Source organism: Gigantopelta aegis, chromosome 10, assembly GCF_016097555.1.
Source record: "Gigantopelta aegis isolate Gae_Host chromosome 10, Gae_host_genome, whole genome shotgun sequence".
In the NCBI taxonomy this organism is placed as follows: Eukaryota; Metazoa; Mollusca; class Gastropoda; order Neomphalida; family Peltospiridae; genus Gigantopelta; species Gigantopelta aegis.
In genome coordinates, this window is record NC_054708.1 from 41,488,405 (window position 1) to 41,512,813 (window position 24,409).

The window sequence follows — 24,409 nt, forward strand, 5'->3', positions numbered from 1 at the left end:
TTATTTTTTTTTTAAAGCATGACACTAGGCTGAAATTGTGCAACCTATTAGAGAAATACAGAGTTTAATAAACTGTTCCTATTGGTTATTTTGATAAAGGCGAGTGTATCCTCGTACCATTTGGCATGTGAAAACTGTAATATAATTACACTGATACCTATATCGACACAGCTCAAATAGACCAGTACTCATAGCAATGAATTTCGTTTTTCAGTCGCTGGTTTTTCTCATTGTCTATACGCTTGGTATACACGCCGTAAGTAAATCGTTTAATAATATTTTTGACTAAATATAAAGGATACTAATTAAAATGTGACATATATCGGGCCTTCTACCCGTAAGAATCGAAGAATGGAACAGGACACAAAACCCTTTTTTAAAAAAAGATTTTAAAAATCACGGGAAGGACTTTCCTTTAGCACTGTCACTAACCCTAACCCTAACTATTTATGATAAGTATTACAATTTTATAATGTTCTTTATACATGACAGTGCCAAAGGAAAGTCCTACCAAATCACGTCCTGTATATACAACTCCTAAGACGACGCTACACTATACGAGTGCCTTGTACGAAAATAGCAACGAGAATATTGTGACAAGACAAACATTACGATGTCTTCGGTTGCTATGCAATCGGCTATTATCGTATTAAAGGCATATTGTCACAGACCACTGACCTATTACATGACCTAACAAAGTATTACTTAAATATATGTATTTGATTTGTTCCTTGACTTTATTCAACCATCTATGTAACCACCATTCTTATTAATGATTTTTTGTAAAAAGAGAATTATAAGGTCCTTCAAAAAAATCTGCTGACAGTCACTGCCATGGTGTAGTTAAAGTGAGAAACATTTGGGATGCTCGTAGAATTTTTTTTAGAGAAATAATTAGTATAGAAACATTTGGATGCTCGTAGAATTAATTATATGTATATAGTTTTGTGTCTGATCGATCAATCGCTGCTAGGATGGCGAGTTGATTTATTGAGTTATTCATATATATATATTTCTTACACACCCGTTGGTGAGAACACCATGCGTTATTTTTGGTTACACATTGTTGTTGACACATGTACGTGTACGATTAGACTGTGACGTATAGTTAACCTGACATTCATGAGTCTGTGACGCGTAAGTCAGCTACAAGTGCAACGGCTGTAAATAACTTTTAGTCGAAAAAGATATTAAAATTTGCTTAAAACCTGGTTTTTGAGGATATGTAAGAAATAGAATAATACATTTGTGTCCGTTAACTACCATTTATCTCACAACTCGTTGTATAAAAACGTATCAAACTCGCTTACGCTCGTTAGATACATTTTAAAACAACTCGTGAGATAAATGGTATATAACGGTCACTCATGTATTATTTACTCTCTCTCTCTCTCTCTCTCTCTCTCTCTCTCTCTCTCTCTCTGTGTGTGTGTGTGTGTGTATATATATATATATATATATATATATATATTAGTGCAATAGAGTACATACTCAGCCTAACAAAACGGTTTAACAAATATTCACGCGTCCCTTTTTCTTTCTTTTTTCTTTTTCGTTTTCTTTTTTTTTCTCATTGGGATGTACTTTTGACGAATTGGTCCACCTGCCCTTTTCCCGTTAGTCTCCCAAGAAAAATAAATCTTTATACGCCCTTAATTTTCTTGTTTCTTTCTCCAGGCAACTGATCACTTCAGATGGCCACGTCACCGAGGTCATGGCAATTCCGTTGAGCTCTGCAACGGACGTGAGTGTACAGTGTTCATTTTACCGTTTTCACAGAACTGTTACCGAGGAATTGTTCACGTGACAGACCCTAAGTTTTCATTAATGCTGCGTATTTTTCACTATTAAAGTCGTTTGTGATAATTAGAATCAGAGAATACTTAGGTTTTATTCTTTAGAGTACTTTTTTTCGAACACATGAAGTGTTTATTGTCATCCTGGTGTTTGTTATGCCACGCAATACATGGGCGTACATGGGGGGGGGGGGGGGGGGGGGGGTTTCGATGGGTTCGACAGACCCCCCCCCCCACCCGAAATCGCATTTTTTATAATTTAATATATCTGACATTGATATCTGACATTATTATATTTACTCAACATAGAAATATATGCCCGATATCTCTGCAATCTATTTTGGAACCCCCCTTTTCAAAATCCTATGTACGCCCATGCAATATATATTTTTTCGGTTTCTTTACTGACTTTGAGCTCAAAGCTCATCAGTACAGAATAATGCTATATAATGATAAATGTTTCCTAATTCCAGAAACGCACGTAGCCTACTTCTTAGAAGCAAAGAGCATGGGACTAGCTCTTGCCTGTTTTAGTGGCTATTTCCCCCGTTTCAACATCACAAACTGTTGTTTCACTCTAGTGTAACTCTATCCAAATGTGTTACAGGTTTGTAGATTATTCAAACTTAGCGTCCGTTTTCATGGATTGAAACTAGGGTATTTGGGCCTAACTTTAGTGTTAACAGTAGGCCCGTTTTTCGTGTGTGCGGTTGTGGGGCGGTGCGGTTGCGGACCCATCAAAAACTCGATTCCGTGTTCATCAGTAGTGCTCAGCATTTCCAAATGAGTGACCCGGCGGTTTCGGTAACCGCGCCCAGGAATGTATGCAGGACTTTTAGCATTGTGGTGATCGAAAGGGGGGGGGGGGGGGGGGGGGGGGATATATTAAAAACTTGAGCAGGCGGGAGAGGTGGGCATTGTAGGTGTGTGGAGGAGGGGTGGGGGAGTGGGTTCGAGATACGATTCCATTTTAGTAGGCTACGCATGGACTTTATTTAGCACTTCTTTTTTAACGGTTAAAATTGCATTTAACGATGACATTTACTTGCTTAGAACATTTGCAGGTCGTCCTAATGATAATCATAATTCAAAGTGGATTTCACGGGATTGTTTATCTCATAACACACGCTGTTAAGAGGTGAAATCCAGTTTGAGCTGCTATACTGATGAACAAAAGAAACGCAAAATATTTTAATATGTGTTCGTGATACAATTGATTTGGTAAACAGACTGTCAACAAGGCATTGATACTTTCAATATTCACATAAACTAATCAGATTCAAATTCAATCACTGTCCAAATATATTTTATAAAATCTAAAGTGATATTTCCGTTTCGTTTATTGTTCAGAATATGACTTTGGTAACAAGATACGTACTGAATGTACAGACATTCATATTCTAAATAACTCACTACTTAATTGTGGATTCCACTTTTTATTCATATAGTGTTACAGTTATAAACAGTTTGATTAAATTGCATTATAATTAATTGGATTGTATCGGATAACTAGTATATAATATATGAGATTATAATTATAATTTGTGAGATAGTATTAGCAATTTAATATCATGATATTTCGTGGTATCGTATCCACAGGTGTATTCCATATGGTATTATAAATTCAATATTTAAATTTTATTTTAGTTATAAACTATCTTGCAAATGGAGGTACCCCGCGTCGTTTCCACTTCCCGTGCCTGTGCATGTAAGTAGGTGTACATGTTATACTTATATTACTTATATTAGGTCCATAGTCCAGGGACATACCTAGTTTACACACTGAACAGCATTGAAAACGCATCACCAGTTGATGATAACAAATGTGAATGGGGCGTATAGCAACATTAAACATTTTAATGAATAAGTACCGTACTACCTTATAGACCATGCATGACGACGAATAACTTACAAAAAGCATTGCATGAACACTCCATGAAACACAACACCAAAACACAACATATTGCATGTATAGCATGAAAAACGTAAATTGAATGTGCAAATCATGCTGATTGGGGCTATAAAAGATGGTCTCTGAAAAGTCACTTTCATTTATGAAGTAGTCTTTGAGGGAACGTTAAACAAGTGATGGCAAGGTTGACAGCTGAGGAACGTGAACGTGCGTTAGGCATGCTTCAAGTCGGCATTTTGAGTAGAGTCATCGCACAGCGGTTTAGATGCCACCATTCAACAATCACTAGACTCCACAGGAGATACCAGCAGATCACGTCATTCCTTCTTTCATCAGCATCGGGATATGCACACATGTCAGCAAGACAACGCCCGAGCGCACACAGCACGTGTTACAACACAGTATCTAGCGAGCAATAATGTCCCTTTGCTTGAATGGCCAACACTGTCCCCTAATTTATCGCCAATAGAGCATCTTTGGGATTACCTTGGTCAACGCATCTCACGTCGTCCACAAATGAATAACCTTAGAGAAGTGAAAAACGCACTACAGCAGGAGTGGAATGCTATCCCCCAGAACATTATTCGCAGACTTATCGGGTCGATGAGAAGACGTTGCATGGCTTGTGTTGCTGCAGATGGTGGTCATAGGCGCTACTGACTTTTCATTGTGACCCGACGTGTCTTTCATACGTAGATGAATTAAAACTAATTAATGATTGTGCATCCTTTTTTGTTTGTTGTCATTATCAGTCATCCGTCTATTGCTGTTCACAACAAAAACATTTATTGCTCAGGTATTCTTTTCGAAATCCAAACATTTCTTGGTGGTGCCATTTCAGTACTGTTCAGTATAATTAAAATAGTGGTCATTAAAAACCATCTGGGCTCAGCAACACAAGGTCTTCTTCAGTTAGACAAAACAAAAAGAGCCCTCATAGTTTTATTATTTTTTATGTTTTTGATTTTGTTTGTTTTGTTTGTTTGTTTTGTTTTTGTTTTTGTTTTTGTTTGTTTTTTTGGTTTGTTGTGGGGTTGTTTTTTTTTGGGTGGGGGGGGGGGGGGGGCGGGCAAAGCCGATACTCATCCGCTAAGCTCGCCAGGTTTGGTCCGTTTTCTTCATACAACGTTGCGAAGAACCCTGATTATACATCAACGCCAGAACCCTTAATAATCAGAAGAATCGTAAATTTATATACATCAACATCAGAACCGTTAATAATCTGAAGAACTGTAAATATACATCAACATCAGAACCCTTAATGATCAATAACTCACCACAATCTAATTAAAATTAGCTCCACTATTACACGTGGATCTAACAGCAGCCCGTTGGAGCTCATGTCCAGTGGACCTTTCATTCGACCAATCAAAACCTTACTTGCAAAATCATGCCAGTGACTTGAAAAGAATTTGAAAACATTCGGGATTATGCCGAGGGTATACGAAATGATTCGGGTGAATTACGAAGTATCCCGGAAACTAATCGCAATATAAACTTTTATATAAAATTAGTTTCAAGACGAAAAAACCCGTGATGGTATAGCCATAAAATCTGTTTATACTAGTATACAATCCAGAGTTTATTACTGCACTTTTCCTCCTGTTTTTTCAATGTTGAAATAGACCAACAAGTTCGCCTATTGCACAAATAGTATCGCCCGATATTTTTAGAATTTGTATGCTTCCGAATAACGCTATAAATGACGAAGTGTAATCGGCCGATATTTAAATTGTTATTTATAGATGAAATGTCACCTGGACATGGGAGTCCACGCAATGGTGTTAGATCTACTGGCAGACCCAGTAGAGCTAATTTTAATCAGATTGTAACTCACCATTATATCTCACCAGTTGCAAATCACAGCCCAAACTGTTACAAACTGACTGAGAGTATACAACGTCCGTGCACGACGGTTTTTCTTCCATGTCTTCCACAACATCCGCATATGACATCTGAACACGATGCCGCACGTCCGCATGCTGCTCGGGTGTGACATTCTGAATTAAAAAATGCAAGAAAGTATTGCCTTCGACAGTAGTGTCATCACATCTCAGTCCCATAGAAAACCTATGGGATGAACCTGGAAGACGTGTTCACGTGCAAAATCTTTTACCAGCTGGACATTCGGCAGCTGCAGCTGGCCCTTGAGGAGGAGAGACACAATTTCCCAATTATGCCGGGGAACAAGATTACTGAGTCTATGAAATGACGTTGTCAAGCCTGCATTGACAATTGTGGTGGCCACACGACCTACTGCTGCAGGCACATGTAACATTGTGGGAGGGCTGTGATTATTGGGGTGTTTTTTTTGGTTTTGTTTGTTTGTTTGTTTGTTTGTGGGGTTTTGTGTGTGGGTTTTTTTGGGGAGGGGGGGGGGGGGGTTAATGCTGTTGATGATCACTGTGAAGTAAGCCTCCTTGAAGAAATCCCCCTGCTGGACTAAATTACTTTGGCATTTCAAGACACATTATTGTGGAGCATTTTTCTAAATTAAAATTTAGAATATACAATTTAAGCTCATGGAACATAATTCTCTCTCGAGAGAGAAGAAGAAGAAGAAGAACTTGCGTCTTTATTCTGCGAATGTTGGAGGCATGAAATGAAAAACTAAATGCAGAACTTTTTAGTATTAAGCATTCAATAATATAACTCCAGTAAATGAAGTAATTAATACTGACATATATATATATATGCGTACGAAAGTAACAAGGGGAATAAAAAACAAACCGCAAAAACGTTTTAGACCTGTATTCTAATTTGCATGATATGACACAAATATGCCGTTGTTTGTTTCCTAACTACCAGCCTATCGGACCTGGAGCAGACCGAGTCTAACCTTAACACACAGATCAGCACCCTTGCATCACAGGTACAAAGCCAGACAATGCAGCTAGCGGCCATCAACCAAGCACTGGCGACCACCAATAGCCATTTGATGGCTGTTTGCCCCGACTCCACGCCACTCAGAAGTAAGTCTTACTACTTCGACTCTACACGGTAAGTGTTACTACTTCAGCTCTACACAGTAAGTCTTACTACTTCGACTCTACACGGTAAGTGTTACTACTTCAGCTTTACATAGTAAGTCTTACTACTTCAGCTTTACACAGTAAGTCTTACTACTTCAGATCCACATAGTAAGTCTTACTACTTCAGTTCCACATAGTACGTCTTACTACTTCAGATCCACGTAGTACGTCTTACTACTTCAGATCCACATAGTTAGTCTTACTACTTCAGATCCACATAGTAAGTATTACTACTTCAGATCCACATAGTAAGTCTTACTACTTCAGATCCACATAGTAAGTCTTACTACTTCAGATCCACATAGTAAGTCTTACTACTTCAGATCCACGTAGTATGTCTTACTACTTCAGATCCACATAGTAAGTCTTACTACTTCAGATCCACATAGTAAGTCTTACTACTTCAGTTCCACATAGTAAGTCTTACTACTTCAGTTCCACATAGTACGTCTTACTACTTCGGAAAGATGAACAATCCTGGGGAAAGACAGTCTACCTATAAACTCAACAGGCTGGTGCTTCGTGGTAGCAGTCACGACCTGACCAAAACCATGACTTGGTTGTGGGGGGGGGGGGGGGGGGGGGGGTGTCATTCAGATTAGGTAGAAAGTTGCAGGCAAATGAAGTACGAATGTTAATACAGACCAAGACACTAAATTCCCGTTTGTAAAGCCTGAAGTTGCTGATATTACCACTGAAATTATACATGTCATTGTCGAAGACACTGACAAATTGATAGCTAGCTACAGGTAATTCTGGTTTGGGACAATCATTGTTAAGAGATAACTTTGTGATGAAAGTTCACAAATGTGTGTGTGTGTGTGTGTGTGTGTGTGTGTGTGTGTGTGTGTGTGTGTGTGTGTGTGTGTGTGTGTGTGTGTGTGTTGTGTGTGTGTGTGTGTGTGTGTGTGTGTGTGTGTGTGTGTGTGTGTGTGTGTGTGTGTGTGTGTGTGTCTGTGTGTGTGTGTCTGTGTGTGTCTGTGTGTGTGTGTGTGTCTCTGTGTGTGTGTGTGTGTGTGTGTGTGTGTGTGTGTGTGTGTGTGTGTGTGTCTGTGTCTATGTGTGTGTGTGTGTGTGTGTGTGTGTGTGTGTGTGTGTGTGTCTGTGTGTGTGTGTGTCTGTGTGTGTCTGTGTCTGTGTGTGTGTGTGTGTGTGTGTGTGTGTGTGTCTGTGTCTGTGTGTGTGTGTGTCTGTGTGTGTGTGTGTGTGTGTCTGTGTGTGTGTCTGTGTGTGTCTGTGTGTGTGTGTGTCTGTGTCTGTGTGTGTGTGTGTGTGTCTGTGTGTGTGTGTGTGTGTCTGTGTGTGTGTGTGTGTGTGTGTGTGTGTGTGTGAGTGTGTTTCTGTGTGTGTGTGTGTGTGTGTGTGTGTGTCTGTGTGTGTCTGTGTGTGTGTGTGTGTGTGTGTGTGTGTGTGTGTGTGTGTGTGTGTGTGTGTGTGTGTGTGTGTGTGTGTGTGTGTGTGTGTGTGTGTGTGTGTGTGTGTGTGTGTGTGTGTACTATCTGCCTAAAGTCGTTCCATTGTGTTCTCACAGTACGATTCGATCGCATGCGACACGTCGTTGCGACTGATCGTATAATAAGAAATAAGAACGCCCCTTTAAGATCAAATTTCTGCGAACAGAACAAATTAATGAAAGTAAAAATTAAAGTGTGTTTTGTTTAACGATACCACTAAAACACACTGATTTAATCATTATTGAATGTCAAACATTTGGTAATTCTAACATAGTCTTAGAGAGAAAAATGTTTTCCCTTAGTAGCAAGGAATCTTCTTTTATAAGCACCATCCCACTGACAGTACAGCACATATCACGACATTTGATATACCAGTCGTGGTGCACTGGCAGGAACGTAAAACAACCTAATGGGCCCACCGACACAAATTGATTAATACCAAGGCCAATGCCAGTAGTATAGGGCTGAATATTCGATACCATTCATTGAGCTCTAATTTGTTCTTTCAGATGTCTGCAATAACAATATGGCACCCTTCACTTTCGTTGAATCTGCCGATGGTTGCGTAGCCATCTGCTACCGTGTCGTTGGCAACACGTTGAACTACGCAGACGCAAAAGCGGCTTGTACAGCCGATGGTGGCTCCCTCATCACTCTCGACACGCCGGAGAAGAATGCCCTGATGGTTAATACGATCAGAACATCAAGTGAGTTAACCACTGTATTAAGTATCTGCTGTGTAACAGTTAGTGCTCTGATGAAATCTCGCCACTGTATTAAGTATCTGCCGTGTAACAGTTAGTGCTCTGATGAAAGCTCGCCACTGTATTAAGTATCTGCCGTGTAACAGTTAGTGCTCTGATGAAATCTCGCCACTGTATTAAGTATCTGCCGTGTAACAGTTAGTGCTCTGATGAAAGTTCGCCACTGTATTAACTATCTGAAGTGTTACAGTTAGTGCTCTGATGAAAGCTCGCCACTGTATTAAGTATCTGCCGTGCAACAGTTAGTGCTCTGATGAAAGTTCGCCACTGTATTAAGTATCTGCCGTGTTACAGTTAGTGCTCTGATGAAAGTTCACCACTGTATTAAGTATCTGCCGTGCAACAGTTAGTGCTCTGATGAAATCTCGCCACTGTATTCAGTAACTGCTGTGTTACAGTTAGTGCTCTGATGAAAGTTTACCACTGTATTAAGTATCTGCTGTGTTACAATTAGTGCTCTGATGAAATCTCGCCACTGTATTAACTAACTGCTGTGTTACAGTTAGTGCTCTGATGAAAGTTCACCACTGTATTAAGTATCTGCCGTGCAACAGTTAGTGCTCTGATGAAATCTCGCCACTGTATTCAGTAACTGCTGTGTTACAGTTAGTGCTCTGATGAAAGTTTACCACTGTATTAAGTATCTGCTGTGTTACAATTAGTGCTCTGATGAAATCTCGCCACTGTATTAACTAACTACTGTGTTACAGTTAGTGCTCTGATGAAAGTTTACCACTGTATTAAGTATCTGCTGTGTTACAATTAGTGCTCTGATGAAATCTCGCCACTGTATTAACTAACTGCTGTGTTACAGTTAGTGCTCTGATGAAATCTCGCCACTGTATTTGGTAATTGCTGTGTTACAGTTAGTGCTCTGATGAAATCTCGCCACTGTATTAGGTAATTGATGTGTTACAGTTAGTGCTCTGATGAAATCTCGCCACTGTATTAGGTAATTGCTGTGTTACAGTTAGTGCTCTGATGAAATCTCGCCACTGTATTAAGTAATTGCAGTGTTACAGTTAGTGCTCTGATGAAATCTCGCCACTGTATTAAGTAACGTATGTGTTACAGTTAGTGCTCTGATGAAAGCTCACCACTGTATTAAGTAACGTATGTGTTACAGTTAGTGCTCTGATGAAATCTTGCCACTGTATTAAGTAATTGCAGTGTTGCAGTTAGTGCTCTGATGAAAGCTCGCCACTGTATAAGTAACTGCTGTGTTACAGTTAGTGCTCTGATGAAAGCTCGCCACTGTATTAAGTAATTGCAGTGTTGCAGTTAGTGCTCTGATGAAAGCTCGCCACTGTATAAGTAACTGCTGTGTTACAGTTAGTGCTCTGATGAAAGCTCGCCACTGTATTAAGTAACTGCTGTGTTACAGTTAGTGCTCTGATGAAATCTCACCACTGTATTAACTATCTGCAGTGTTACAGTTAGTGCTCTGATGAAAGCTCACCACTGTATTAACTAACTGCTGTGTTACAGTTAGTGCTCTGGTGAAAGCTCGCCACTGCATTAAGTAACTGCTGTGTTACAGTTAGTGCTCTGGTGAAAGCTCGCCACTGTATTAACTAACTGCTGCGTTACAGTTAGTGCTCTGATGAAAGCTCGCCACTGTATTAAGTATCTGCCGTGTTACAGTTAGTGCTCTGATGAAATCTCACCACTGTATTAAGTAACGTATGTGTTACAGTTAGTGCTCTGATGAAATCTCGCCACTGTATTAAGTAATTGCAGTGTTGCAGTTAGTGCTCTGATGAAAGCTTGCCACTGTATAAGTAACTGCTGTGTTACAGTTAGTGCTCTGATGAAAGCTCGCCACTGTATTAAGTAACTGCTGTGTTACAGTTAGTGCTCTGATGAAATCTCACCACTGTATTAAGTAACGTATGTGTTACAGTTAGTGCTCTGATGAAAGCTCACCACTGTATTAACTATCTGCAGTGTTACAGTTAGTGCTCTGATGAAAGCTCACCACTGTATTAACTAACTGCTGTGTTACAGTTAGTGCTCTGGTGAAAGCTCGCCACTGCATTAAGTAACTGCTGTGTAACAGTGCTCTGATGAAATCTCACCACTGTATTAAGTATCTGCCGTGTAACAGTTAGTGCTCTGATGAAATCTTGCCACTGTATTAAGTAATTGCAGTGTTACAGTTAGTGCTCTGATGAAAGCTCGCCACTGTATTAAGTAATTGCAGTGTTACAGTTAGTGCTCTGATGAAAGCTCGCCACTGTATTAAGTAACTGCCGTGTAACAGTTAGTGCTCAGATGAAATCTCACCACTGTATTAAGTAACTGCTGTGTAACAGTTAATGCTCTGATGAAAGCTCACCACTGTATTAACTATCTGCAGTGTTACAGTTAGTGCTCTGATGAAAGCTCACCACTGTATTAACTATCTGCAGTGTTACAGTTAGTGATCTGATGAAAGCTCACCACTGTATTAACTAACTGCTGTGTTACAGTTAGTGCTCTGGTGAAAGCTCGCCACTGCATTAAGTAACTGCCGTGTAACAGTGCTCTGGTGAAATCTTAGCACTGTATTAAGTAACTGCTGTGTAACAGTAGTGCTCTGATGAAAGTTCACCACTGTATTAAGTAACTGCCGTGTAACAGTTAGTGCTCAGATGAAATCTCACCACTGTATTAAGTAACTGCTGTGTAACAGTTAATGCTCTGATGAAAGCTCACCACTGTATTAACTATCTGCAGTGTTACAGTTAGTGCTCTGATGAAAGCTCACCACTGTATTAACTATCTGCAGTGTTACAGTTAGTGATATGATGAAAGCTCACCACTGTATTAACTAACTGCTGTGTTACAGTTAGTGCTCTGGTGAAAGCTCGCCACTGCATTAAGTAACTGCCGTGTAACAGTGCTCTGATGAAATCTCAGCACTGTATTAAGTATCTGCCGTGTAACAGTTAGTGCTCTGATGAAAGTTTACCACTGTATTAAGTATCTGCCGTGTAACAGTTAGTGCTCTGATGAAAGTTCACCACTGTATTAAGTAACTGCTGTGTAACAGTAGTGCTCTGATGAAAGTTCACCACTATATTAAGTAACTGCCGTGTAACAGTTAGTGTTCTGATGAAATCTCGCCACTGTATTAAGTAATTGCTGTGTTACAGTTAGTGCTGATGAAAGCTCACCACTGTATTAGGTAATTGATGTGTTACAGTTAGTGCTCTGATGAAATCTCGCCACTGTATTCAGTAATTGCTGTGTTACAGTTAGTGCTCTGATGAAAGCTCGCCACTGTATTAAGTAACTGCTGTGTTACAATTAGTGCTCTGGTGAAAGCTTGCCACTGTATTACGTAATTGTTGTGTTACAGTTAATGCTGTGATGAAAGCTTGCCACTGTATTAGGTAATTGCTGTGTTACAGTTAGTGCTCTGGTGAAAGCTCGCCACTGTATTAAGTAACTGCTGTGTTACAGTTAGTGCTCTGATGAAAGCTCACCACTGTATTAAGTAACTGCTGTGTTATAGTTAGTGCTCTGATGAAAGCTCACCACTGTATTAACTATCTGCAGTGTTATAGTTAGTGCTGTGATGAAAGCTCACCACATAATTAACTAACTGCTGTGTTACAGTTAGTGCTCTGGTGAAAGCTCGCCACTGCATTAAGTAACTGCCGTGTAATAGTGCTCTGATGAAATCTCAGCACTGTATTAAGTAACTGCTGTGTAACAGTTAGTGCTCTGATGAAAGCTCACCACTGTATTAACTATCTGCAGTGTTACAGTTAGTGCTCTGATGAAAGCTCACCACTGTACTAACTAACTGCTGTGTTACAGTTAGTGCGCTGGTGAAAGCTCGCCACTGTATTAAGTATCTGCCGTGTAACAGTTAGTGCTCTGATGAAAGTTTACCACTGTATTAAGTATCTGCCGTGTAACAGTTAGTGCTCTGATGAAAGTTCACCACTGTATTAAGTAACTGCTGTGTAACAGTAGTGCTCTGATGAAAGTTCACCACTGTATTAAGTAACTGCCGTGTAACAGTTAGTGTTCTGATGAAATCTCGCCACTGTATTAAGTAATTGCTGTGTTACAGTTAGTGCTGATGAAAGCTCACCACTGTATTAAGTAACTTCTGTGTTACAGTTAGGGCTCTGATGAAAGCTCACCACTGTATTAGGTAATTGATGTGTTACAGTTAGTGCTCTGATGAAATCTCGCCACTGTATTAGGTAATTGCTGTGTTACAGTTAGTGCTCTGATGAAATCTCGCCACTGTATTAAGTAATTGTTGTGTTACAGTTAGTGCTCTGATGAAAGCTCGCCACTGTATTAAGTAATTGCTGTGTTACAGTTAGTGCTCTGATGAAAGCTCGCCACTGTATTAAGTAATTGCAGTGTTGCAGTTAGTGCTCTGATGAAAGCTCGCCACTGTATAAGTAACTGCTGTGTTACAGTTAGTGCTCTGATGAAAGCTCGCCACTGTATTAAGTAACTGCTGTGTTACAGTTAGTGCTCTGATGAAATCTCACCACTGTATTAAGTAACGTATGTGTTACAGTTAGTGCTCTGATGAAAGCTCACCACTGTATTAACTATCTGCAGTGTTACAGTTAGTGCTCTGATGAAAGCTCACCACTGTATTAAGTATCTGCCGTGTAACAGTTAGTGCTCTGATGAAAGTTCACCACTGTATTAAGTAACTGCTGTGTAACAGTAGTGCTCTGATGAAAGTTCACCACTATATTAAGTAACTGCCGTGTAACAGTTAGTGTTCTGATGAAATCTCGCCACTGTATTAAGTAATTGCTGTGTTACAGTTAGTGCTGATGAAAGCTCACCACTGTATTAGGTAATTGATGTGTTACAGTTAGTGCTCTGATGAAATCTCGCCACTGTATTCAGTAATTGCTGTGTTACAGTTAGTGCTCTGATGAAAGCTCGCCACTGTATTAAGTAACTGCTGTGTTACAATTAGTGCTCTGGTGAAAGCTTGCCACTGTATTACGTAATTGTTGTGTTACAGTTAATGCTCTGATGAAAGCTTGCCACTGTATTAGGTAATTGCTGTGTTACAGTTAGTGCTCTGGTGAAAGCTCGCCACTGTATTAAGTAACTGCTGTGTTACAGTTAGTGCTCTGATGAAAGCTCACCACTGTATTAAGTAACTGCTGTGTTATAGTTAGTGCTCTGATGAAAGCTCACCACTGTATTAACTATCTGCAGTGTTATAGTTAGTGCTGTGATGAAAGCTCACCACATAATTAACTAACTGCTGTGTTACAGTTAGTGCTCTGGTGAAAGCTCGCCACTGCATTAAGTAACTGCCGTGTAATAGTGCTCTGATGAAATCTCAGCACTGTATTAAGTAACTGCTGTGTAACAGTTAGTGCTCTGATGAAAGCTCACCACTGTATTAACTATCTGCAGTGTTACAGTTAGTGCTCTGATGAAAGCTCACCACTGTACTAACTAACTGCTGTGTTACAGTTAGTGCGCTGGTGAAAGCTCGCCACTGCATTAAGTAACTGCCGTGTAACAGTGCTCTGATGAAATCTCAGCACTGTATTAAGTATCTGCCGTGTAACAGTTAGTGCTCTGATGAAAGTTTACCACTGTATTAAGTATCTGCCGTGTAACAGTTAGTGCTCTGATGAAAGTTCACCACTGTATTAAGTAACTGCTGTGTAACAGTAGTGCTCTGATGAAAGTTCACCACTGTATTAAGTAACTGCCGTGTAACAGTTAGTGTTCTGATGAAATCTCGCCACTGTATTAAGTAATTGCTGTGTTACAGTTAGTGCTGATGAAAGCTCACCACTGTATTAAGTAACTTCTGTGTTACAGTTAGGGCTCTGATGAAAGCTCACCACTGTATTAGGTAATTGATGTGTTACAGTTAGTGCTCTGATGAAATCTCGCCACTGTATTAGGTAATTGCTGTGTTACAGTTAGTGCTCTGATGAAATCTCGCCACTGTATTAAGTAATTGTTGTGTTACAGTTAGTGCTCTGATGAAAGCTCGCCACTGTATTAAGTAATTGCTGTGTTACAGTTAGTGCTCTGATGAAAGCTCGCCACTGTATTAAGTAACTGCTGTGTTACAGTTAGTGCTCTGATGAAATCTCGCCACTGTATTCAGTAATTGCTGTGTTACAGTTAGTGCTCTGATGAAAGCTCGCCACTGTATTAAGTAACTGCTGTGTTACAATTAGTGCTCTGGTGAAAGCTTGCCACTGTATTAAGTAATTGTTGTGTTACAGTTAGTGCTCTGATGAAAGCTTGCCACTGTATTAGGTAATTGCTGTGTTACAGTTAGTGCTCTGGTGAAAGCTCGCCACTGTATTAAGTAACTGCTGTGTTACAGTTAGTGCTCTGATGAAAGCTCACCACTGTATTAAGTAACTGCTGTGTTACAGTTAGTGCTCTGATGAAAGCTCACCACTGTATTAACTATCTGCAGTGTTATAGTTAGTGCTCTGATGAAAGCTCACCACATAATTAACTAACTGCTGTGTTACAGTTAGTGCTCTGGTGAAAGCTCGCCACTGCATTAAGTAACTGCCGTGTAATAGTGCTCTGATGAAATCTCAGCACTGTATTAAGTAACTGCTGTGTAACAGTTAGTGCTCTGATGAAAGCTCACCACTGTACTAACTAACTGCTGTGTTACAGTTAGTGCGCTGGTGAAAGCTCGCCACTGCATTAAGTAACTGCCGTGTAACAGTGCTCTGATGAAATCTCACCACTGTATTAAGTAACTGCTGTGTAACAGTAGTGCTCTGATGAAATCTCACCACTGTATTAAGTAACTGCAGTGTTACAGTTAGTGCTCTGATGAAATCTCGCCACTATATTAAGTAATTGCAGTGTTACAGTTAGTGCGCTGATGAAAGCTCGCCACTGTATTAAGTATCTGCCGTGTTACAGTTAGTGCTCTGATGAAATCTCACCACTGTATTAAGTAACTGCTGTGTTACAGTTGTTATTTTTTTATTCAATCACTTTAGTTTGCCGAAGCTGAAATCAGCCATTGGCTGAAACATACAAAATGCATTGCGTGGTTATTAATACAGTAGTGTTGAAAATATATAAATAAAATATGTTACAAAACTACATTTAAAAATGAGAAAATACAAAACATGGAAATGTAGGCTATATAAGAGGTAATGATTTATAAGTAATAATAATAACGATAGTAATAATGTTGATAATGTAATAAAGAGTAGTAGAGGGGGAAGCAAGAAGAAAAAGTCTATAGAACGTTTAGGTTATCTAGAGCATATACCGAGTGCTGCTAATGTTGTTGTAAAGTCGTTGTTGTTGTGTTGTTTTGTTTTGTTTTGTTTTCAGTTTGTTTTGTTGTTTTTTGTGGGCGGTTTTGTTGTTGTTTAACGGTGTCACTAGGTTATTATCGACTATTGGGGGACAGACATTTGATAATTACAACACAGTTTTCAGAGGGAAACAGCCAGATCTGCCCATTAGCAACAAGTAACTATTCACTCTCACAAACAGGACATTACGTACCATGACGTTTAACTGATGTACCTTATGATTAAGGCATGAAAATCATAATGTCCCCGTTGACTGGGTTCGACCCTACGCCCCAAATACAAGGGCAGAGTGGAGGATTTTTCCAGGGAGGAGATGCAATGTTTTAACAGGGTACCTACAGTATTCGGGAATGGAGAGCAACTTTTATGGCACTACAATATTCAAAGGTACACAAGCATGCATTAAATGACAATACTCCAAAACTGGACCAACATATTACGTCTCTCACTAAATGATTATAAATTCAATTAACGATATTCATTTGTAAGATGCTGTATTTTTAGGGGCAATCGAATTTCTACGGGAGAGCACTCCCCCCCCCCCTCCCCATCCCCAGTATACTCCCCCTGTTTTAGACCCCCGAAATCCACACACTACACATGCCCCAGGTTTTATCCTTTCTCTCTCGCTCTCTCTTTGTAGTGACTTTGAAGGACCGCAGCTTGTGGATCGGCCTGAAGTTCGTAGGAAACCAGTGGGTGTGGGAAGGGAATAATGCCCCAGCGACCTTCACAGACTGGGCAACTGACGAGCCAGACACCAACCAACCTTGCGGGTCCTTGAATCAAGGGAAACACCATCGCTGGTTTGACCAGAAGTGTACAAAAACAATTGACGCTGCTCTTTGTGAGCTTGTTGTTCCGACCATGGGTGGCTAGTAGCATGTTCAACAAATAACTAATAAAATGGTTTACCGATCGACAACTTTCCAAATTGTAGGTCGGAGTAAAACCAAGTAATTTCAGTTATCGTTCAGCAGTTGATTTGTAATTATAGTTTATATTAAATTGATAGTAATTATATTACTAAACCAGCCTAGAAAAAAATAAATTGATAGGTAATGACACCAGGGTAGACATTTATTAACTGAATAAAAGTTATAAATGAAAAGAAGTGTATAGCATAATAATATTATATGTATTAAAACATTCTTAAATGAATTGGGGAAAACCGATGAATTCGATATCTTTTTGTGCCGCACTTGTGCTTAAATAGAACCTTAATTAAGGGTATGCACCTTGTCTTTGATTGTCGTATTTGCTGTTTGTGTGCACGTACTATGGCTCTCGTCTGTGTAGCATGACTAATGTAGGCCTGCTATTATATGTATTTGCAATTTTGACATGTAATTACATAAAGAACATTGTCAACTGAACAATCCATAAATAGAATGACCCGTCAATGCCCCTCACTGCATTATGCTTCTAACTCCGTTCGGTTTGTTTTCTCGTGCACGGTACGCGTAATCAACATCCGATTTGTTGTCGTCTGCTTGGCATTCATATTAGGGCTTTTTTCCTCACAATTCGTGAACATTTTCATTAACAATAAAGTTCAGACAGGTAAGTATTTCAAGACAAAACTTTACAAACACTTAAAACCATTGATTTTGCTAAGTCACGGCGTTTTTGTTTATTCCTTCAAATTACCGATGCCGGGCGTCCACTTGATTCATATAAATTGAGTTGAAATGGAGGAAGATGAATTAACAGTTGGTACATGTCACATGACCTCACACGTGCCAGACCAACACAGTCAAATCATTTAATTTTAAAGACTTTTAAACCCAGTGTTCAGTTGTGCTACATTTATGTGCCTCTGCTGTAGTGAATAGTATTAAAAATCCATTCGTAACAATTGTAAATCATTTTAGATGTATAAATTGTGTTAATTGATAGTTTACAATCGATTCACTGGTACAAACGTTATGCCTTCACCTTCATGGGTGTTGGTAAAACACGGACCGGACTGGAACGCTTGAGAAACTGAATTTATCCTTTTTACAAACGCATGCGCCTGAACGCTGTTACGAACGTTGCACTCTTTCCTGTTTACTGGTGGGTGCTTCAGTTTTGTTTACTAGAAATTTTTTTTTTAGGTCCACATTTTGTTTACGTGAACTGATTGCAATCGATTTTGTTTCACGTATCGTAATAGTCCGAGTATTCTGACTAGGGACTAGGGGGCTGCACGGACATTTGGACACGTAATAGTCCGAGTATTCTGACTAGGGGGCTGCACGGACATTTGGACACGTAATAGTCCGAGTATTCTGACTAGGGGGCTGCACGGACATTTGGACACGTAATATTCCGAGTATTCTGACTAGGGGGCTGCACGGACATTTGAACACGTATTAGTCCGAGTATTCTGACTAGGGACTAGGGGGCTGCACGGACATTTGGACACGTAATAGTCCGAGTATTCTGACTAGGGGGCTGCACGGACATTTGGACACGTAATAGTCCGAGTATTCTGACTAGGGACTAGAGGGCTGCACGGACATTTGGACACGTAATAGTCCGAGTATTCTGACTAGGGGGCTGCACGGACATTTGGACACGTAATAGTCCGAGTATTCTGACTAGGGACTAGGGGCTGCACGGACATTTGGACACGTAATAGTCCGAGTATTCTGACTAGGGGGCTGCACGGACATTTGGACACGAAATAGTCCGAGTATTCTGACTAGGGGGCTGCACGGACATTTGGACACGTAATAGTCCGAGTATTCTGACTAGGGGGCTGCACGGACATTTGGACACGTAATATTCCGAGTATTCTGACTAGGGGGCTGCACTGACATTTGGACACGTAATAGTCCGAGTATTCTGACTAGGGGGCTGCACGGACATTTGGACATGTAATAGTCCGAGTATTCTGACTAGGGGGCTGCACGGACATTTGGACATATTTTCAGAGTACTCAGGCAAGTATCGTAACTGAAAAATGTAGCATAGTATGTCGTTAGGTGAACGTAGTTTGGGACGTCGATGATATATATATATATATATATATATATATATACATATATATATATATATATATATACATATATATATATATATATATATATATATATATATATATATATATATATATATATATATACATATATACACATATACACACATATATATATATATATAGAGAGAGAGAGAGAGAGAGAGAGAGAGAGAGAGAGAGAGAGAGAGAGAGAGAGAGAGAGAGAGAGAGAGAGAGAGAGAGAGAGAGAGAGAGACTAACTATAACATAGGCCTACCCATGATGCCCATGTAATAAACCCATGTGATAGTGTAGTCTACTAAATATTGAATGAAAATGTTATTTTCGAAGTGTTGTAGGATAAATAGAATTCGCTACTAGTCTTTTTAATATGTAAAATATCAACCTCGTCAGTAGCGGATACAAGGGGGTGTTCGATCCCCCCCCCCCCCCCCCCCCCCCCCACACTTTCAGACAAGATGCCCTTTTCAAAAGTAATACAATTATATTAAGTTTTTTTAGTTTTTTTAGCATAACTGTATAATTAGATCCACCCCTTCACACAACAATTATTCACCATGTTCGTGGCGAACTAACAACATATATGGCATATATATAAATTAGTAGTTATTGACTAAATTAGTAAAATAAGTATTTTGATGTGTGAAGTGCAGGAAAACGGAAAGCATTGGAAGTTGATCGGTTACCATCGGTTTCAAGGCAATAAACATCTGTCACAGACTATTCTTATAAAGGGCGGTTCGTAGTTCAGTAGTAAAGCGCTCGCTTGGAGCGCAGTCGATTGTTATTCTACGGTGAGCTTTAGAAAACAAAATATTACTATAAAATATTCAGAGGCTTATTAGATATCATATGGTAACGCCAGACCAATCATATAACAGAGATATGATTTTAGCTATCGTGGGCCAAAAAACCGGTCAAAATGGCAATTTTGTCTTCAGTAGGGTCAATAAGACTGCTGTTTTTGGAATCGGCACCACTTTTACATAAAGTAGGCTTGTCAAACCTTCCTTACCTAAAATTCTGATTAAAGCCATTTACCTCTTGGAGTATATCCGTCTGTGAGTGTGAACAGTGAAGTGCATCTCTTTCTATCTGTGAGCTAGTGTAAACAGTGAAGTGCATCTCTTTCTATATGTGAGTGTGAACAGTGAAGTGCATCTCTTTCTCTCTGAGTGTGAACAGTGAAGTGCATCTCTTTCTGTGAGTGTGAACAGTGAAGTGCATCTCTTTCTATATGAGTGTGAACAGTGAAGTGCATCTCTTTCACTCTATGAGTGAACAGTGAAGTGCATCTCTTTCTATCTGTGAGTGTCAACAGTGAAGTGCATATTTTTCTCTCTGTGAGTGTGAACAGTGAAGTGCATCTCTTTATCCCTGTGAGTGTGAACAGTGAAGTGCATCTCTTTCTATATGTGAGTGTGAATAGTGAAGTGCATCTTTCTATCTGTGAGCGTGAACAGTGAAGTGCATCTTTCTATATGCGAGTGTGAATAGTGAAGTGCATCTCTATCTGTGAGCGTGAACAGTGAAGTGCATCTCTTTCTTTCTGTGAGTGTGAACAGTGAAGTGCATCTCTTTCTCTCCGAGTGTGAACAGTGAAGTGCATCTCTTTATCTCTGTGAGTGTGAACAGTGAAGTGCATCTCTTTCTATGAGTGTGAACAGTGAAGTGCATCTCTTTCGCTCTATGAGTGTGAACAGTGAAGTGCATCTCTTTCTATCTGTGAGTGTTAACAGTGAAGTGCATATTTTTCTCTCTGTGAGTGTGAACAGTGAAGTGCATCTCTTTCTATCTGAGTGTGAACAGTAGTGCATCTCTTTCTATCTGTATGAACAGTGAAGTGCATCTCTTTCTCTCCGAGCGTGAACAGTGAAGTGCATCTCTTTTTTATCTGAGTGTGAACAGTGAAGTCCATCTCCGAATTTAGCTATTTGAGTGTGAACAGTGAAGTGCATATCTCTAAATCTCCTGGTTTTGGAAAAAAGCACAGTGCATCTCTGTGGATGGAAAATGAAGTGTATCTTACATCTCAGGATGTTGTGGAAGTGAAATCCATCTTTACATCTTGGTGGGTAGAGTGACGTGAATCTCTATACTTTTAAAAAACCCTTCGCATCTAGGTTACTGTTGTAATTTTATTCACACAAGTCCATGTTTAAGGACATTATATATTGTTTTATGTACAACTAAGAGCTGTGTCTATCGTGAATCATCCACTGAAGAATTGTCAGCTACTCACCATCTCCAAAACTAACACTTCAAACAACAGCACAGGCTTATTTTAATTGCAGTTCTTTCTACATTTGCTATAGGTGACAGTTGGCTTGCATGACGACTTCCAGACTGTTATATGTATAACTCCCACACCATTAACATACCTTGTTTTCATGGTACCAGGAACACTATCAAAAATGAAAACTTCGTTATAGCAAAAAGCATTACTAGATTGATATGTGTACAATGTTTTATGAAGTTATCCTGAATGGTTTCGGTTCTCCAGAAATATTATCCAACAGATGGACTGATGGACAGATGGTGCCCGTTTTAACACACACACACACACACACACAGACATACACACACACACACACACACAGACATACACACACACACACATCAATTGCAATTTAAAAAGAATAAAAAAACTATATACTGTTGCTTAATTATTTATTTTAATTTGAAAACAAGATAATGCATTAGGCACTCTTTATTACAAATAATGATGTACATTTCATTAATAGTATTCTTGATAAAAATCAATGTTTTGCCATCTCCTGCCTGAGGATTATTAGAATTTGAGTGATCTAGAAATAGACCTAAATGCACAAATACCATAGAAAAATAATGCATATTATTTGCCTCTGGAGTTCAACAAATTAAACACTTTGAAAGAAGTGAATTAAAATGTATTAAATTTTAAATTCTTTTAACAAGCATTGCGATGAACATTCATAGATGCAACTATAAACCAAGTTTTAATGATGTTGTCACTTTCTGATATTGCTTCAGTACCCGCTAGTCATGGCACTGTCACCAACCTGCTACATACATGATACAACTCAAACAAACTTTAAAAGTCACACTATTTTCCCTCACATCTGTACAAAGGATTTCCATTGCTTCTAGTACTAATAGTATTAAAAAAACCCCATGACATATAGGGTCGAATTTACAAAGCCTGTCTTTCTCAGGGTTTTTTTTTCTTGCATGCTTAAAAAAACCGTGTTTAACATCTAAATACCCAGAAACGTATTTGGCAAGACTAGATCACAGATATTTTTGCCACCATCCCAATAACCATAATTATAATATGATGTACTGGGTAGGCTGTAGCCAGATAGCTACCCCAGTTGGGCGTACTGCACTACTAACAGCAGTCCTCCTCAGACAAGGCACGTCCGAATAGGGATTCCCCCTCTATAAAAACCTTTTGCTGTGGTGCTAGAATTGATTTGACATATAAATGAACTCCTCAATAATAACTTCCCCTGAGATAAGACTTTAATATTGTGGAAGAATGGTAGGCCTTACCTGATGGGGACTACTGTAGTAGAATATAACGACCGATTGAATCAACAATATACTGACAAATTAATTTATTGTGTTCATACACAACCAACAATTTTAAATTACATCTTAATTTTCATGGCTAAGTGGATGTTCACGAGGGGTGCAATTGGATGGGAGGGGGAGGGTCATATGTAATACAGAGTAGACTCTAGTATTTAGATTAGAAAATGTTTGGGATAGGCAGATTAAACTTTGGCTTCCTAGGCCTGGGCCCAGTCAGCCTGTCAGCATGTGCACTAGCTAATACGGCTCAGTAGATGCCCAGATCATCTTACCCAACTGTGAGTGTAAAGAACATGTTTTATAACATTAACAACGCCTCAATGCTGCAATCAGGGTTTTATCTGTCACTGGTCAAATGCAATTTAAAGTTTAATTTGGCAAGCATACACCGATTTCCTGATAAAGCTCTCACTACACCCCAGGGCTTCTAGTATGTTTATAAAATCCACTAGCCGTGGGATCAGTGATTAAAAAAATGTACTAGCCATGATTAAAATTCACTAGCCCTACTTTACTTTAAGTTAATACAATTTTACTAATTAATAGTAATAATCAGACATGTCACCTAAAGAGGGAGATAGAGCTTAATAACACTAACACTGGGGGGTTGGGGAGTGGGAAGGATATTCATATTTACAAAATAAGACTTAACTGCAACATTTGACAAATTACAAAATAGACTTAACTGCAGCATTTGAATTTTGACCAAAAACAATTCACTAGCCGTCGGGCATGGCAAAATTAGCTATTTATTAGCCCAACATGGAATATCACCAGCCATGGGAGTGGGGCTGCCATAATCTAGAAGTCCTGCAACACCTGTTTAAAACTGTGTGCTACCCTGTTTGTGGATTCCTAATGAGATACACTGCAGATATGCTTGCACATGTTCCTACTTCATTCAGACCAACAGACGATTTCACACCTGACATCAGTTTGTTAATTGGAACACATCGTTCTTTCTGGTTACCTTCCAAGATAAATGTATCAGACTAAGGAAGTGAACAGCTTGCATTCATGCATGTGGAGGAAAACAAGACGTTCTGGTTGTCACTAAAGTTCATCTAGAACATGTCAGCCTTAGATACATGCATATTAAAGGTACATATTTATCTGAAAACATAGCATGGTACTTCTAGCTGAAGTGTTCAGCTTCTTGGCTTACAATATTCATTCCTATGTGTTGGGTTGTTTTAATATCTACAGATGCTCAGAGCAGTGTCTTGTTATGACCGTTTGGAACCACTAGGATTTTGATGATATTACCTCCTGCATGTCTGATAATTCAGAACACAGGAATTAATTAACAAACATAAGGATTTACTAGTTATCAGATGTGACGAATTTGTGTCAGGAAAAAAGTTCACCTGATCATATGGAAAAATTACTATTTGAAGCAAGAAACATTTGTAATTTTAGACAGAAATACCACAGATTACAATGTTGTAAAAGGACCAAGTAATTTTAAAAGTGTACTGGTATTTACAAAATTATGTCTCATGATTGAGCAGACGTAATAAAAACATTTCTAAATAACTTAATTTTGTTTGTACATGAATTT

General features: G+C 39.2%; 1 protein-coding gene across 1 annotated transcript; it reads left to right on the forward strand.

Moving 5' to 3' along the window:
- Positions 1-120: 120 nt before the first annotated feature.
- LOC121384613 lies at positions 121-17,230 on the forward strand. The gene is made up of 6 exons (XM_041515072.1): positions 121-256; positions 1,678-1,744; positions 3,444-3,504; positions 6,517-6,680; positions 8,704-8,901; positions 16,909-17,230. Exons 1-6 carry the CDS (start codon positions 197-199, stop codon positions 17,142-17,144), a joined length of 786 nt encoding a protein of 261 aa, XP_041371006.1. The 5' UTR covers positions 121-196; the 3' UTR covers positions 17,145-17,230.
- The last annotated feature ends 7,179 nt before the right edge of the window (positions 17,231-24,409 follow it).

Bases quoted from the DNA above. Each gene is read 5' to 3' on its own strand.
- LOC121384613 (XM_041515072.1), top strand. From the start codon at position 197: ATGAATTTCGTTTTTCAGTCGCTGGTTTTTCTCATTGTCTATACGCTT. The intron at 3,505-6,516 runs GTAAGTAGGTGT...CCTAACTACCAG, and splicing joins CACTTCCCGTGCCTGTGCAT to CCTATCGGACCTGGAGCAGA. The intron at 8,902-16,908 runs GTGAGTTAACCA...CTCTCTTTGTAG, and splicing joins TAATACGATCAGAACATCAA to TGACTTTGAAGGACCGCAGC.